Source organism: Lemur catta, chromosome 10 (genome assembly GCF_020740605.2).
Source record: "Lemur catta isolate mLemCat1 chromosome 10, mLemCat1.pri, whole genome shotgun sequence".
In the NCBI taxonomy this organism is placed as follows: Eukaryota; Metazoa; Chordata; class Mammalia; order Primates; family Lemuridae; genus Lemur; species Lemur catta.
In genome coordinates, this window is record NC_059137.1 from 65,655,647 (window position 1) to 65,672,199 (window position 16,553).

Below are 16,553 nucleotides of genomic sequence, written 5' to 3' on the forward strand. Positions count from 1 at the left end.
AAAGAAAGAAGTGCCATAATCCCTGTTTCTAATAAACTCACAATTCAGCCAAGAAAAAATTTTTAAATAATCAACTATGATACAGTGTGATGTGTTATTATTATGCAGTCTGAATAAAGGACTCCTATAAGAGAGCAGAGAATAATTATTGCTTCCTGAAGCAGTCTAAAAGGCTTCATAGTGTTGAATGTGTGTGCGCGGGGAACCACACCAATGATGACAACATAAGACATGAGCCTGGCCTCAGCAAGGGCATGGAAGTAAGGCAGTAGTAAGCAGCAAAGTCAAATAATGAAACAATTACAGGTTATGGCTGGAGTGAACACATATCAAATGGCTGCAAACACAAATACTTCTAGGGTTCAAGTGAACGTCAAAAAAGCAGCAAAGCAAACCTGATGAGAAGTTGCAACTGATATTCTGCCTCAGTGTCTGAAGGGTGGGAAGAGGTTGTGATAAACTGGAACAGACTTGCCCAGTTCAGAAAAGTAGAGGCTACAGCCCTGGCCAACTGTTACCATGCAGAAAGCTGTGCACCTAAGCTGCCTGATTTTTCAAATGAAGACAGACTTCCAGATTTTCATCCTGATTTTAAACATTCATCCAACTAATTAAAAACATTTTTAAAAACATTATATAAGCCACAGCAAAATGTATCTGTAGACAAGCTTCAGCCTGGGGGCTGAGAATCTGCAACCTCTGATGCTGAATACAAAATGGAGAAAAGGCTGGTGATGGAGGCTGGGGACACGCGAAGGGTCCTGAATACCATGCTAAGGAATTTGAACCCTACACTGACCCCACAGGCATCATGAAATAGGATGAACAGACACATATTTCAGAAAAGCATCTCTCAAACTGTTTTTAAAAAAATGTTCTTGGGAAGTGTTTGAAATGATTGGCTAGTGACATGACGGACACAGATCACAAAAGAACCTGGAAATGGGATGGACGAGTTATGAGGTAATAACATTTATCCAGATGAGAAATAATGAAGGTGTGGCTGGACAAAGAAATGGAGAACAGAAGATGGCTTTTAAAGAGAGAGCTCAGTTATTCACTGAGTGGATATAATGAGAAAGAGGGAAGAACAAAACAGGACGGCAGGAGAGCACACTTGAAGAGAGAGTGTGTGGGAGAGAGTTCTGCCCAGTCAGGAGTCTAATGCTGTGGTCTTCTCACTTGCTTTCTCTGTATCTGTCATGGATTTCTCAAAAATCAGAATTATAGTATCATTCCTTTCCTAAACCAAATATGGCTATTAGTGTAATAAACTTTTAAAAAATATCAAATCTCTAACCAAACAGGGATGCTATCACTTCTCGGCCTTTTGGCTAAGACCAAGTGTAAACAGGGATTCTTTCCAATCATCTAAGGAATTCAGCAGGTTAATGAGAACTTGAATTCAGTTTCATTATGGGGGGAAAAAGATCTATGCTAGGAGTAGAGGTCACAGAATTCTTCACAGAATTCAGTTACAGAATCTTACATAGATTACTGGGATTCTGGCATGATCAATCACACAGACACTGACATTCTGAAACTGTCCTATAAATTGTCAGCTTTCTTCATTTGGCTTTTCTTATTTGTGTAATATTTTCTACAAAAATGGTTTCAAAGGTGTAGTATTTTCATGAAATAACTGCTTTTTCCTAGTATTTTTGAAATGTTTTTCTTAGCAAGATTCACCTCTATGCTCTAATTGCTTCAGTTCATAAGTCTGGCAGAATTATATTAGTCAGCATTTTCAGGTGTCTTTTTCTGTCAAATCAAAAATTCACTACCTTATTTTTACTGATAATATGATATGCAACCTGAGTAGTATGTGACACCACACTAAACTATGCTCTCCCCACCCCCTTTCCAAAAAGTGAAATTGAAAACTTCTTCCATGAGGATATAGGCTAGGATAAAATCAAAAGCTACTTCTATACACATGCACAGTTGCATGAGAATTCAAAGTTTAGATGCCAGCTATTTGTCAGTGAGCTTAACTAATTTCATCTTTTGCCTGGGTCTTCCTGGGCCTATTAAGACTAAAAGTACATGGTGAGGAGACACAGCAAAGCCTGTAGTACAGGGCCCAGGAGGACAAGAAACAGGGAAATGGAGAAAAGAACTTGGAAGGCCACAGGAAGGTAGCTGAGAGCTAGCATGCACGAATGGGCAACTAGAGCCTTGAACATTTTAAAATTCTTGTTTCTTCTCTACAAGATAATCATTCTAACTCCCTGTTAAAGTTAGTTATGCATTGGCTCATTATACATTTCTGTGCACCAGAACATAAACAATACAGATTTGGCAAAATATAACTTGATAGATTCATATGTTGTTAACCTTTTACCTCAGTGTTACTGAAACCTATGACACAGTGGTAGAACAGAGAATTAAAGAATTAAAGAGGGCCTAACAACAGATAAATACCCTTAGCTTTACATTTATGCCTAAACTTATGCCTTAAAGTTTATGCCATAAACTTAGGCATAGCCTTCTATTAGTAATTAAGAAATATAAATCAGAGGACTGAGTGTAACAATCACATGCAGAAAACAGAAATCATTGCTCACTGAATTTTCAAATCGGACTCCTTTTCTACGGTCATAACAGGAAAAAGTGCTATTATGACAGTATGTTAAGGATAGTGCTGAGAGAAATTCAAGGAAATCAGTATGTCATACCTTTGGCAACACTCTTCCCCACAGCTCCCACCCCCAAAGAGATTGTCACTCAACTGTAAGATACTTGAATAAAGGGACCATGTGTTATTCATCTTTTATCCCCCACAGTACTCAGAACAGCTTCTGGTATGAGCAGGCCCTTGGTAATGGCTACCAAACTGGCAATTAAAATTCTCTAGGAAACAAAGTTCTCATTCAAAATCAGCCCCTGGGCATACTGAGCACTTTGGAAGGTACTGCTATATGTGGGAAGGGGAAGAAACTCTACAAAACAGTAGAGGACATAGTCTTAGATGAGTACTCTCCCAAAAAGTGAGATCTGAGGTGGGCCTAAAATGATAAACAGAATTTGTGCACACAGAGGTGGAACACTAAGAAAAGAAATGAGGTAGAATGATTAAGGATTGTCTGATGCAGTAAAGAACTGTCTCAGAGAAATGAAGAAATGAACGCTGGGGTGGATTTCTTTTGCTCATTTCAGCACAGGAACAGGACACAGAGAGCCAGAGTTCAATTGGGGTTCACAGTGCAACGGCACATTCATAAATCATGCGGCTCACAGTACAGCTACCACCATCATGCCTCTGTTACCTCATTTGGACTGCTGCAAATATGAGTTCTATTGGTGATAAAATACTAAAGGACTAGAAATCAGAGACTGAGCCCACAGGGAATAGAGTACTATTCAGTGACATTTAAGCTTTTTTTTTTTTTTTTAAACCATAGGATGTTTTCTTCGAATAAAATCTTACAATGACCCCAACACAAACAGATAAAATCAGAACTGTTCTGGGTGCAGGAGGTGGCCTGGAATCCTGCTCGAGGCATTTCCATATAATCACTATGGATGCAAAATTTGAAAACTACAGGTCTGGTCCAAACACCTCACTTGACAGAGAGTTAAGTTTAAGCACCTACCCAGAGAGTGAATGGAAGAATCAGAACTAAAATCCAGGAATGCCAACACCCAGACAAGGGCTCTTCCTACTGTATCCCATGTTGCTTCTAAAAACCAAAGGAAGAGACTGTTCACACTTACCATCTCTGTTCACACTTACCATCTCTGTTCAGCCATTGTTTTCTTGTTCTGTACAAAAGGAGCTTGTTGTGGACATATGGTAAAAGGAACTTGACACACCAGCTCTCCACACCAAGTTTGTTTTCAACCAGGACTATGGGACTCCGGTTATACCTAGCTTCAGGACATGGGATCAGGCCAATTTCATCTCTTAAAATGTAAAACAATGAAAAAAAGAATTAAAGATAAGAATACTAGCTTTTTCAAAAATTTTCTAATCCCACAGAATATTTTTTAAAAACTCATATATTTCCTTTCCTTAAAAATATTTAGCTTACTTACTGGATTGGTAAAAATTAAAAAAACAAAAAACTAGTTTGTTAACGCTGGCAAGAGCATGGGAAAACCAGTAGTATGCTGTACTCTCCGTTGATGGGAGTGAAAACTGGTCTTATCTTTGGACAGCAATTTAAAAATGTCTTTCAAAATTTTAAATGCACATACACTTTCATCCAGCAATTCAAGTGCTCAGAAATGATCCCATGCCAAAATATATGACTAAGATGTTCACTGTCATGGTGCAACAAAACTGGAAATAATCTGGTAAAATAAACATGGCTCATCCATGTGATCGAGCTGTTAAAAAATACGGGGTAGATCTGCATATGCTGGTATGGAAAGCTCACTAAGTTATATTACATGGAAAAAAAAAGCAAAATGCTGAACACAGTGTGTAGCACAAAGCCTTCTATATAATTTCTTTACAAGATATATAGATGCATTCAAAAATTTTAGAGGGATAACAAGAAATTTTTGAACAGAGAAAGGTGTCGAGGAAGGATTTTATCTTATACAGTTTAAATTGTCTAATCACTTGTACATATTATTTCCATTTTTAAAAAATGTCAACAAATGTGTTTATGCTTACCTGCTAACAAATCTATGTGGAGCAGAAACAAATTAACAATAAAAGTTATCTTAGTGAAATCTTAGGCCATTTTTTTTCTTTTTTATACTTTACTAAATTAAAAAAGCTACTCCAATCAATGTTAAAAAACACAAATTACATTTCAGATTTTGATCATTTTCATCTGAGGTAGTATCTATATCCCTCAAACCACATCAATTTGAGCCAATTTACGTTACAGGCAGAGATTTAATAAACAATATGTAGGGCATTTAACTTACATAGTAAATGAACCAACAAACATAAAAATGTTTTTACAAAACCTACACATACATTTCAACTATAAAGGAAGTTATAACTCTCGTACACATGAAGCATACTTTCCCAAACAGAATGTAACAAGAAATCTTTTAACAAGAGTAGGTGAAATAATATTTTTAGAGTGTCAATATAGATTTTTTAAACATGTCTTTAGAAAACAGAATAAAGAACTGTTTTTCAGAGTTTGTGTGTGACTTTATTTGTTATGTCCCTGGGATTTCCTTGCCAAGAAGATAGTAGTTTGACAGATGGAAAAAAGGGGAAAACTGTTCAATCACAGGTTATAAGACATACCCTTTTTTTTGGGGGGGTGGTTAGGCCACTACCACAAATTAGTAGCACCTGAGGATCTACAATAAATTCCCTCCTGAAAACTCTAAACTGGATAGCTCAGAGATAACCTACTTTCTACTGATCACTTCTTTAGTGACATAGGGATATATCAATAAACAAGGGTATCCCAGGGATTGCAAGTTACTAACAATTCTTTCAAGCTAATTTAATTCTAAAGTATATTTTGGGACCTATGGCTTTTCTTTTTGTCCTAACAACTGGTTTAGCTGACTCCAAGGTGTTCCAATATACTATGTCAATACTATCACACATTGTCTGAGTACCTATTAGCACAATGCACTGGGTACTCTGTTAGGTTCTCACACAAAAAAAATAAAACAAAGCCATCTCAGATTTTGAAGAGCTAAACAGATTTCCTGGGAAGTTGTGTCAATATCTAATAATACTGACACAATATTATAATATTATATATAATAAAATGTGGTCATTTTACCATTCCAGTAATACAGTTCTGTAGGAAAAATCAGGACAATGCTGAGAGAGCACCCAAGGTCAATGCCTAGTATTTCAAAATATGTTTTTTGTATTTAGAGTTGGTAATATTAACCTGAAATCTATCTAATTCACTATTGGAAAAACTAGCCACATCTAACTATACTTGACTAATACATGACCAAATCTCTGGTATTTTCTGGGGTTCTTATTTTACTATCTAAAGAACATTTACAAAATTATCTAAAATTAGTTTAAGGAAAAAAACACTCAGTGTAATTATTTCAGGAAATTCTGTTCTCTGAGATCTACTAACCACTTACAACACTTCAAAGAAATGCAAGAGTCAACAATATAAACATAGTAACAAGAATAAAAGAATCCTAGGTTCTGGATATATTCTGTTTTTTTGGAGGGATTTTTTTAACTTAAATTCACAATGTAAAAACCTGTCCTGCTCACTGGCTAAACCAGAATTAAAATGCCCAACTAATAATTTGGTACCCTAAATTACAAGAAAGAGCCATCTGCACAATTAAAAAACATATTGCTTTGGTTGGCTACCATTCTTTCAAGAAATACTCTTAAAAAACAAGAATGCCATGGATATAGCAGGTGCTCAATAACTGCTTACTGAAAGGCTGACTATCCTTGCATTTCAGTGATAATATGCAAACAGTTTTCAAAGGCTATTACTTCTTAATCCTCCAAAAGAACATTACCTCTGATTTTCTTTTAATGCAGCATACTGAAAACAGCATGGGTCCAAGTCTTGGATGGATGTGCAGATATATGGATATATACGTGTGTGTGTGTGTGTGTGTGTGTGTGTGTGTGTGTGTACGTATATATAAATATCTCATGTCATTTTGGCCTCTATGGACCTCAGTTTCTTCATTTGTAAAATGTTGGAATTGCATTATATCTCCAGTAAAGGAAAAGAGCTAGATCTTACACAACTTTCAAACTTTATGACTGAGAAACCTGGCAGCTATGTTCATGTAAGAAGAATGAAAACAGTCATAGAAGAGAATATAAAGCACTGGGGGGGGGGGAACACAGGAAAATAAAGGTAGTAAGATGTAGAAACAAAAGCACTTGATACGAAGTCCAGAGTTCTCCAGTAGTTAGTCTCCATTCTACCACTGACAGTCAATGTGAAGTTGGCAAGTCACTTGCAATCAGTATCCTCATCTGAAACACAGAAATAATAATACCCACCCTGCTATGAAACCAAATAATGCAATGTGAAGAATGTGGTAAACTCAAAAGTGCTAGGCAAAGATGAAGTATATCATTATCAGTTCATTTAAGAGCCTGAGATCAGCCACTAAAATTCCTTGGTTAATAGATAACAGGAAGCACAGGCAAAGAATATTAAGCCTTTGTCAAGTTATGTAACCCTAAGATACAGAGTTTTGCTGTTTCCTAAAAAATATAACACGTACTTTATAAAGATAGGTAGGTCAGTAAGCTTCCACAAAACAGTGCGTTTGACTTCAGACTTCTGTGCCTAGTCCCTTAGGTCATAGTCCACTTTTTTTCAGACAATTTAGAATAGGATTCCAATATCATTTTAAAATTGGAAGGGACCTCATTCTTCCAGTCTCTCATTTTATCAGATGAGGAAACTGAGGTCCAATGAGGTTTAAGGGGATTACCGAAGGTCACATTATTAATACCAGCAGCTAAGTTAAGAATCTGGGCCTCCCAATACTTAGCCCAAACTCCTTGACATTGGAGTGACGAACAAAACAGGAGTTAGATCATTTCTAGATTTTTGGCAATTTAAGTTCTAATTTCATACTCAAAAAAAGTTGGAAAACTCAGGGGAAAAAATTTGAGCCATTTATCACCATTCTATACTACTGATGTTTGAGTATACATCTTATTTTTCTAAGTATTTTACAAAAGTGGGATTATTTTGGACATAGTCTTCTATAATTTTTTTTTCAAAAAATTAGCAATTCACATTAAACATTTTCCTATAATTAATTTTTATATTTTAATGGTTGCAGTGAATGTATTAATACTATAAATATCAAATCCATCTCCAGTTACCTCCTTACTAAATATTAGGTTATTAAGTAGGAAATGTTTGATTTCCTTAAGTACTAAGTTTGACAGTTGTTATCTCTGACATTTCATTTCACTTTGACACTTCATTTTATTTTTATTGTGAAGGTACATCCTGTCTTTCAAATGCATGTTTTGGTTTGTGATTATCTTTCAAATTTTTTTAGAGCAATTTTTGTGAAACCATGGATAAGTCAAAAATTTGTGTTATTTTCAAATATGAGTTCTGTTGTGGAACCAGTGCAGTGCAGACAGCTTGAAATATCAAGTGTTTCTAAAGGATATGGCTAATGAATGTATAGTATACTGATGGTTTCAGTTCTGTTCTGGTAATTTTAATCTTGAAAATGAGCCACATGGGGGACCTGAGACCAAGGTGGATAACGCGCTAAAAACTGTAGTGAAAGCGAATCCATCTCAAACTATGTGTGAATTAGCAAAGTTTGACATTACTATTCCAACAATATTGAATCATGTGAAAGAAATCACCAAGGTAAAGAAAATGGATAGATGGGGACCACATGAATTAAATGAGCGTCAGAAGAGAAATCGTCTCAAAGCTTGTCTTTCTTTACTGCCACGACATCAAGGTGAACCACTTCTACACCATATTGTTACATGTGATGAAAAATGGATTCATTTTGACAATCAGGAAACCTGGTCAAACGATTACAGCAGACATCTACTGCAACCAACTGAACAAAATGATGAGGATGCTTGTGATTAAGCAGCTGAGATTAGTCAATAGAGACAGGCCAATCCTCTTGCAAGACAACTGTCAACCAAGTCGCACAAACAACGCTGCTCAAACTACAGAAGTTGGACTTGGAAACTCTCTGTCATCCACTAGATTCACCAAACCTTGCACCAATGACTACCACTTCTTCCAGGCTTTGGACCATTTCTTGCAACGAAAAATATTCAATTCTCAAAACAATCCTCAAAGATTTAGGAAATGCTAAACATCTTTTAAATCTAATAGCAATTATTTGGTTTTTACTCCCCCCACCCCCCAAGTGGAATTCTTTCCAGAATGACCAAAAAGGAGAGTTAGTAAAATATCTAAATGAACGGACCCTTGCATATTGATAATTAAAACTTTACTGGTGATTAAGATATTTCAGAGACCTCACAGGCTTTCTTATTAATTCTAAGGACTACCAACTTTGTGTATGACTGAAATTACATTACTGACCTTATTTAGAAAAAAGTTATACAAATCATTATTGTTCACTGTTTATTATATGCCATGCTCTGTGTTAGGTTTCACATATACTATTTCATTTATTCTGCACAACAAACTTTCAAAGTAGGAATTTTAGTCCCATTTTATAGATAAAGAAAAAGTCCTGTCTAAGTATACCCAAATAGTAAATGACAAACCAAGATTCAAACCTAGGACTGTCAAACTCTAAACCAAAACTTGTACAACTGTATTATACTATTGTTTGAAAAAACAAAATCAAGTACAAGAAGCTCAGTAGACTCTGTGGTTTCCTATTTTTCAGTTCAACTTGTAGACAATCTAAAACTGCCTTTCATTATTATGTCCCTAATCAAAAATTTTGATTGGGGCCTACTCACTGCCTAGGGAAGCCTGTTTCCCTGAGCCAACTCTTCCTTATTCCTCATGTGTCAATTTAAATCCTACTTCCTCAAAAAGAACTATCTTGACCTTCTAATCTAAATTAGGTCTCCCTGTTATTATTCATTCAAAGTACCCTTCTTACCCTTTCTGGCTCTTTTCATAATCTGGGTGCTGATTTATTTAAAGTTCCATTAGGACAGGGACCATGTCTGGTTTGTTCATCAAACTACCCCCAGCTCGCTCCTAGCCCTGTATATCCAAAGACTGGTTTCATGCCTGTCAAACCAAGGTGCTCTTTTGCTAAATGTATAAATGGGATGAAAGAAATAAAGCTAAAGAGTCAAGGACTTCTGGTCGGGCGTGGTGGCTCACACCTGTAATCCTACCTCTTTGGGAGGCTGAGGTGGGCGGATTGTTTGAACTCAGGAGTTCGCGACCAACCTGAGCAAGAGCGAGACCCCGTCTCTACTAAAAAATAGAAAGAAATTAGCTGGGCAACTTATATATACATATATAAAAAAAAAATTAGCCGGGAAAGTGGTGGTGCATACCTGTGGTCCCAGCTACTTGGGAGGCTGAGGCAGAAGCATTGCTTGAGCCCAGGAGTTTGAGGTTGCTGTGAGCTAGGCTGACGCCACAGCACTCTAGCCCGGGCAACACAGTGAGACTCTGTCTCAAAAAAAAAAAAAAAAAGAGTCAAGGACTTCTATAACCTGGCCCTACTGTACCTTCTCAATCACATTTTCGTTAATCAAGGTCAAGTCACTGCTCCCTATGGAGGTCTCTAATTCTCTCTGAGACTATAAATCCTACCGAGACTTTACTGTTCAGCTTAAAACGCATCTCCACCAAGAGGCCCAACCCAGAAATACTCAGCCTTCGCCATGCAAGGCTAGCAGAGTAGGCTCTGCAGGGTTAACTTACTGTTCATGCAGGTAGGTCTTAGGTCTCCACTTAGACCTGTACTGTGTAATGAAGTAGTTACTGGGCATGTGTGGCCATTATGTATAAATCAAATAAAATTAAATAAAATTTAAAAGTCAGTTCCTCATTTGCATTAGGTACATTTCAAGTGTTCAACAGCTATAAGGGCTAGAGAGAAGCATACCGAACATCACAGATATAGAAAATTTCCATCATCACAAAAATTTCTGAGTGCCATACAGTGAAGATGGTACCTATAACACCTCATAAACAGTGACAGCTCAATAAATATTTAATAGAGTAATGAAAAATAACTTGCTGGATAAGAGAACTTTAACATGACCCTAATTACATTGTAGACAGTTGTCTTCCACATTAGCACAGGGTCTACACATTAAGTTAATGCCTGTTGCTAGGTCACACCTTCCGTTTAGAGAAGCCAAGACAATTCTCTAATAGCCAACTATACAAACAACATTTGTACGGTATTTATCCGGTTTATAAAGGACTTCACATTCTTCAATCATTTGGCTAATATATTTTTGGTGAGGAGCACAGGGATTCAGGTTAAGTCTAACATTTACCTAGTGGCAATTAAGTGCCACAGTGTGAGGTGATTTTCCTGTATTTTCATCAGCCTCACAAGATCAAGATGAAACTGAGGCTGAAAGACAGTACCTATTCACATCGAACAGGAACAAAACCCACATCTCACCCACTGTATCTTCGATTCCTTCTGGCTAGGTATTTCTACATAAAGTCAATATATTTAATAGAGTGGACACTGGCTAATAAAATTACAATCTATCTTCGTATTTGGAGAAAAGAGGAAAAAGGTTAAAAATGAAAAACTTTTATAATACTGAAAGTTTAATTAGATACTGTAAAATTAGACACTAACTTTAAAGATACCGCATTTTTTCCCTTTTAATTAGAAATAAAGCCACTTTATTTTGGGAGTAAAAGGGCTAGATTTGGAAAGCCCAAATTATAAGACATTTTAAAAGATGAAGAGTAATATTATTGAAGACAGTTTTACAGTAGGGAATATATACTAAAATATGGCTGATGACTTATTAGGTTAAGCTATTTAAATGTTTCAGACCCATATTACAAATCGTTTAAAATTATTTCAACGCCCAACTTATCTCACTTTTAAATTCTGAATGACCCAAATGCTTATTAATAACTAAGTTATATATTGATAAAGAATATATTAATGAGATTTCACAGTAAAAAAAAAATTACTAAGGGTGTGGCATTAAAGTCCTTTAAGAGTTTTGGTAAGTGTCATCCAGAAGAACTGGGACATGTTCCAAACTGCACTGTCAACCTGCCAAGCCAGTGACCACTCAATCTCAGTTTCTTCAAATATGAAATAACGATGCTTTATTTAGTCTACCACAAAGAAGAGAAACTAAGATGATTACTGCATTTTTATTAGACTTCTAAATTCTGCTATAATTTCTTTTAGAGAAATAACACCAACGATGAGAAAACAGGCCCTACATTTGTCCAACCTTTTTTCTTTTGAGGATGTCTCTTATTTGCACTAAAGCTCCCATTCTTAAGACAGGACTGAAAGACGGATACACAACAAGGCATCAAAGCATTCTTCAGAAGGCCCAGAAACCACTATGGATACTGCCAGGAAATCATTCCAAATACTCTCATTTTGAAAAAGGCTGCAGTTATAAAGCGAAGGGAAGTGGATGCTGTCAGAGGTGGCAGGTGTGTTTTGAGGCCAGCAGTGTTTTGTTTTTTAATGAGACACAGTTGCAGGTCTCCAATTGTGTGCCACAGGGGAGCAAGACATCTGAGGGTTTCTTTTATAATCATCACCTTGGAGGAAAAAAACACTTCTAAGATGTAGGTCTGGCAACTCTTTTAGGCAGAAAAGCTGAAGGGGTTAGAATGTTTAAAAAAATAATTCACATGTTCCAGTCTAAAGAAGAAAACATTAAAAATAAACTCCAAAAACAAGAGATAAAGTGAAAACAATGCGAAACTGGATTCCATATTTCTTTCCTTTGGAAAGGAGTAGGAATGGGAAAGCAGTTACATTCTGCTTCTTACTCCTTTCTATAATGTTGTAGATCTCTCTCTCTCTCCCTTTTAATAGCTTCCTTTTCAATGGTTACATAAAAGCAGAAGTGTCAGAAAGAGTAAAGACTCTGGTGGTATATTCCCAGAGTACTCCAAGAAAAAGGAAAGAGGAAGGTATTACATGTGCCAGCCCTGTAGTGTCCTGCTGAGGAAGGCAGCAGTGTTGGGATAAAAATGAGTTTATATGTTCCCTGTAACTATGAATCAGCTTATGCTAATAAGTGTCAAGGCTTCATCTGCTTTATCCCAGACTCCACACTGTGCCCACAGAAGCTTCTCTTCAGAACGCTGTTCACCTTCAAAACACAGTATTTTATCAGTTACTTTACAATCGTGTGATAAGTAAGGAGAAAGCGAAAAGCAGCCTCAAACTACCCTCAGTTACTAAACGGAGGGGGTTTTGGCCCATTAGGAGTAAGAGGATCGGTAACCCCTTCTTGCCAATGGCCGGGATGAACCTCAAAAGAGTTGTGTTTACAATGCACACACAGACCCATACTGTTGTGTGTGCCCGTGTACCTTAAAGAGATGTCGGACATGTACCTACGGGGGAAGTCTTTGGAGTTTCGTGAACTCCAGGGAAAGGGTAGGGAGGGAGAGCGAAACAAAGTCGTTCCGATTTGAATTTCCGAGGTCACTTCTAGGGACTCGCCGGGGAGTGAGTCCCGGTGGCGGAAAGCCGGCACAGCGGCGGCCGACAACGGTCCGCCCCGACCTCACTCTGCCTCCGCCCGAGAAGGGCGAGTGGGCCAGGACCCGCGGTCAGCCCGCCGCCTGAGGTCGGCTCGAGGCGTGGCTCCGCCCTCGCCCACCCCCGACGACCCCCGGAGGCGGCGGAGACGCGCGACTCACATGTGCGGGTTCCTCCTGAAGGCGTTGGTGATGTCCTTCACCACCCGCTGCACCAGCACCGCCACCTCCTCGCTGGTCTCGGCCATGTTGGCGGCAGCCGCGGCGGCTCCGGCGCGCCGCCGGGAAAGCCGGGAGCCGGCAGGAGTTCCCCGGGGAGCGCGCGCGTGTGCACTGGTTTGGCCGCGCTTCCGCCGCCGAGGCCGCCGCCGAGCACTTCCGGGTCAGCCCGCCGCCGGCGGGGACGTGGCGTGTGCCGCGTAGGGCTGGCGGCTGTCTGGGGCGTGTCTGACTTTGCCTCGGCGCCGGTAATCCAGTTTGTCAGCGTCGAATAGGATGCTGTAGATTGATTTGCAAAGTTACCCGAGGCCGCTGATTTTATTATTTTATTTTAATTTTTAGTCTACTCGGAACCCAAGGAGGAAGAGGTCCTCAAGACACTCCCCGAGAGCCAGAGACCGGCCTGAACCCCCCAGGCAGGTCCCCGGGAGTTCCAGGAGGAAAGTTAACTGGTGGTGCAGGCCTCTTGGACAGTTGGTCCTCAAGCGTTTTGAGAGCTTGTTCGATTTATTTTCCCGGCCAGAGGGATGAGGAGGTCCAGAGACTTCGCAGCGGAATGAGTCCCTATTTGACCGTGTTGGTGACCTCCTTTTGTACCTGCGTGCCAATTTTGGCCTCTGAAATTAAAAGGAGCCCTTTTTAAAAAAAAAAGTTAATTAAAAATTTTAAATGAATTCATTAAAGGAAGGCCAATGAAAGGGAAGAAAAGTTATTTGCTGTCTGGCAATAGGAAGTAGAAGTTAAATAGATTTTCTACTTCATTTTTGAACATTACTTCAGTTGTGGAGTAAAAAATATCAAGGCCTTGACGGAATTTACTCACAATCGCAATATATCTTGCTACAAATAATTTTTGTAGGAAAAACCAGGTTTCTAGTACATTTGGATTTTGAAATGTCATAATTCAGGTTTTCTTTTGCCCCTCTGTGATAGAAAAATCTTGTTTTAAGTTGTTTTTTCTTTTCAGCCTTGAAATCTATATCTTTTAAGAACTGTTTTTTTAAAAGCTAGTTTATGGTATGTTTAATGTGAACATATGTGGACGATTAAAGGAGGGATTCTGATTGTGAAAGTAAAAACCATCCTTTGGGGATGTAGAATGAATTAAATGAGAAATATAAATGAAAAATAGAAATTAACTGTACCCAATGGTCAATATTACCTATGGATTTATTTATAAAGTCTGCTCGTTGGCCTGGTTTTAAAAGAAGTGAGAGGCGGGGCATGCTGGCTCACGCCTGTAATCCTAGCACTCTGGGAGGCCCAGGCGTGAGGATAGGTCGAGGTCAGCAGTTCCAGACGTATTTAAAATGGATAATTTAAATTCTTTGTCTAGTAAGTTCAACATTTGGTCTTCTACAAGGACATTTTTTTTAACTCCCTTTTCCCCCGTGTATGAACCATACTTCCTTATTTATTTGCATGTGTCATGATTTTTTTTTGAAACTTGGACATTTTCAATAATATATGAAAACTCTGAAAATCAAATTCTCCCTCCTCCTCAGGGTTTGTTGTTGATTGCTGCTTATTGTAGTGGGTATTGTTTATGTAGGGACTTTTCCAAATTAATATGATAAAGTCTGTATTCTTTGTCATGTGTTGCCATTGAAGTTTCTACTTAGTTAGGTTAGTGACCAGGTAATGATTGGATAGTGATTTCCTCATGTGTCTGGAACCAATAAGGTTCCCAGTCTTTTCTGAGAGACTCTATGGACCTGTCAGTAGCATGCCTTCAACACTTTGCCAGGAAGTTAACAACTCTGACTTACCTTCACTTCCTCCATTCACAGAGCCTCAATATTGGCACATTCTAGTACAGTGTCTTTTTGATAAAATGACTTTTTTTCCTTTAGGTAAATACCCAGTAGTGGGATTGCTGGATCAAATGGTAGGTCTACTTTTAGTTCCTTGAGGAATCTTCATACTATTTTTCAGAGGTTGTACTAGTTTGCAGTCCCACCAACAGTGTATAACTGTTCATTTCTCTCCGCATTCATGCAAGCATCTATTGTTTTGGGACATTTTGATAAAAGCCATTCTTACTGGGGTTAGGTGATATCTAATGGTGGTTTTTGATTCACATTTCTCTGATGACTAGAGACATTGAGTATTTTTTCATATGTTTATTGGCCATTAGTCTATCTTGTTTTGAAAAGCTTCTGTGTATGTCTTTTGCCCTCTTTTTAATGGGGTTGTTTAATTTTTTTCTTGGTGATTTGCTTGAGTTTTTTATAGATTCTGATTATTAGCCTTTTATTGGGTATGTAGCATGCAGATATTTTCCCTCATTCTGTAGGTTGTCTGTTTGCTCTGTTGATTGTTTTCTTGGCTGTGCAGAAGCTTTTTGGACAGCTGGCTTTTAGCCACTTTTCTAATGCACGAAAATAATTTTAATGGTTGTTAACAAAATCATACAGTCTTGAACACCTTCCTGTATTTCATAAACTCCAGTTAAAATGACTTTATGTGTGACTTGATCAAATTTAATCTTTTGCTGATGAAAACGAATAAGTTCTGTATAAGAAAGTTCAAATCAAATATAAAAAATGTATTTCATTTAAAATAGTTTAATATTTTTCTCCCCAAATTTTTGACACTATTTAATTCTGAATTAAAGAATTTTTGACACTATTTAATTCTGACATTGCACCAAGTTCTATAAGCTTTCTTATAATCATTTTTTTATTGTTACAATCTTTAGATAAGTCCGTGGGATACTTACAAGTCAATACCAACATCAAGAATGGATTGTTCTTTCTTACCAGCTTTAACTGAGCTGACAGCTGTCTTCCATTTCAACAAGAACAGTGTTATTTCATAAATATTTTTTTCAAGAAGAATGAGTGAAGTCATTTTAAAAATTAATTTGACACCCTTCTTTGAAAGATCAAAGCTCTAAATCAGTATCATCCTAATAAGGGAGATATAACTTAAACACAATATATTTCACCATTACTATTTTGAAATTTTAAAAAGGAAAAAGAAAAAATAATTTCAGACTTTTATTTCATAAATTATATTTGGAAAAATATAAACTGCTCTCTGACTCATTTTAGACTATGTAACTAAGACTTTTTCATTCTAAATTATAAACTAGAATTGGAACTCAATGCCATGCAATTTAATTCCTTTGTTTTTAAGGGTAGGCAATTGTATGTTTTGTGCCATTGGCCTTTTTTTCATACCTAAATATGGAGAAAGAATGGAAAGGGAGATTAGAGTTGAAAGTCTTTCTTTCTA

General features: G+C 37.5%; 1 protein-coding gene across 3 annotated transcripts in view; it reads right to left on the reverse strand.

Annotated features, from left to right (window-relative positions):
* The window catches only part of PTAR1 (protein prenyltransferase alpha subunit repeat containing 1), a 39,551-nt gene extending 26,124 nt beyond the window's left edge, over positions 1–13,427 (reverse strand). For all 3 annotated transcript variants that reach the window (XM_045562410.1, XM_045562409.1, XM_045562408.1), the window contains exons 1-2: positions 13,257–13,427; positions 3,737–3,906 (exon numbers count right to left, since the gene is read on the reverse strand). In XM_045562410.1, coding sequence (XP_045418366.1) covers positions 3,737–3,906; positions 13,257–13,342 — 256 coding nt within the window. In that variant the 5' untranslated portion in view covers positions 13,343–13,427. The remainder of the gene's footprint in view (positions 1–3,736; positions 3,907–13,256) is intronic.
* Positions 13,428–16,553: the final 3,126 nt, after the last annotated feature.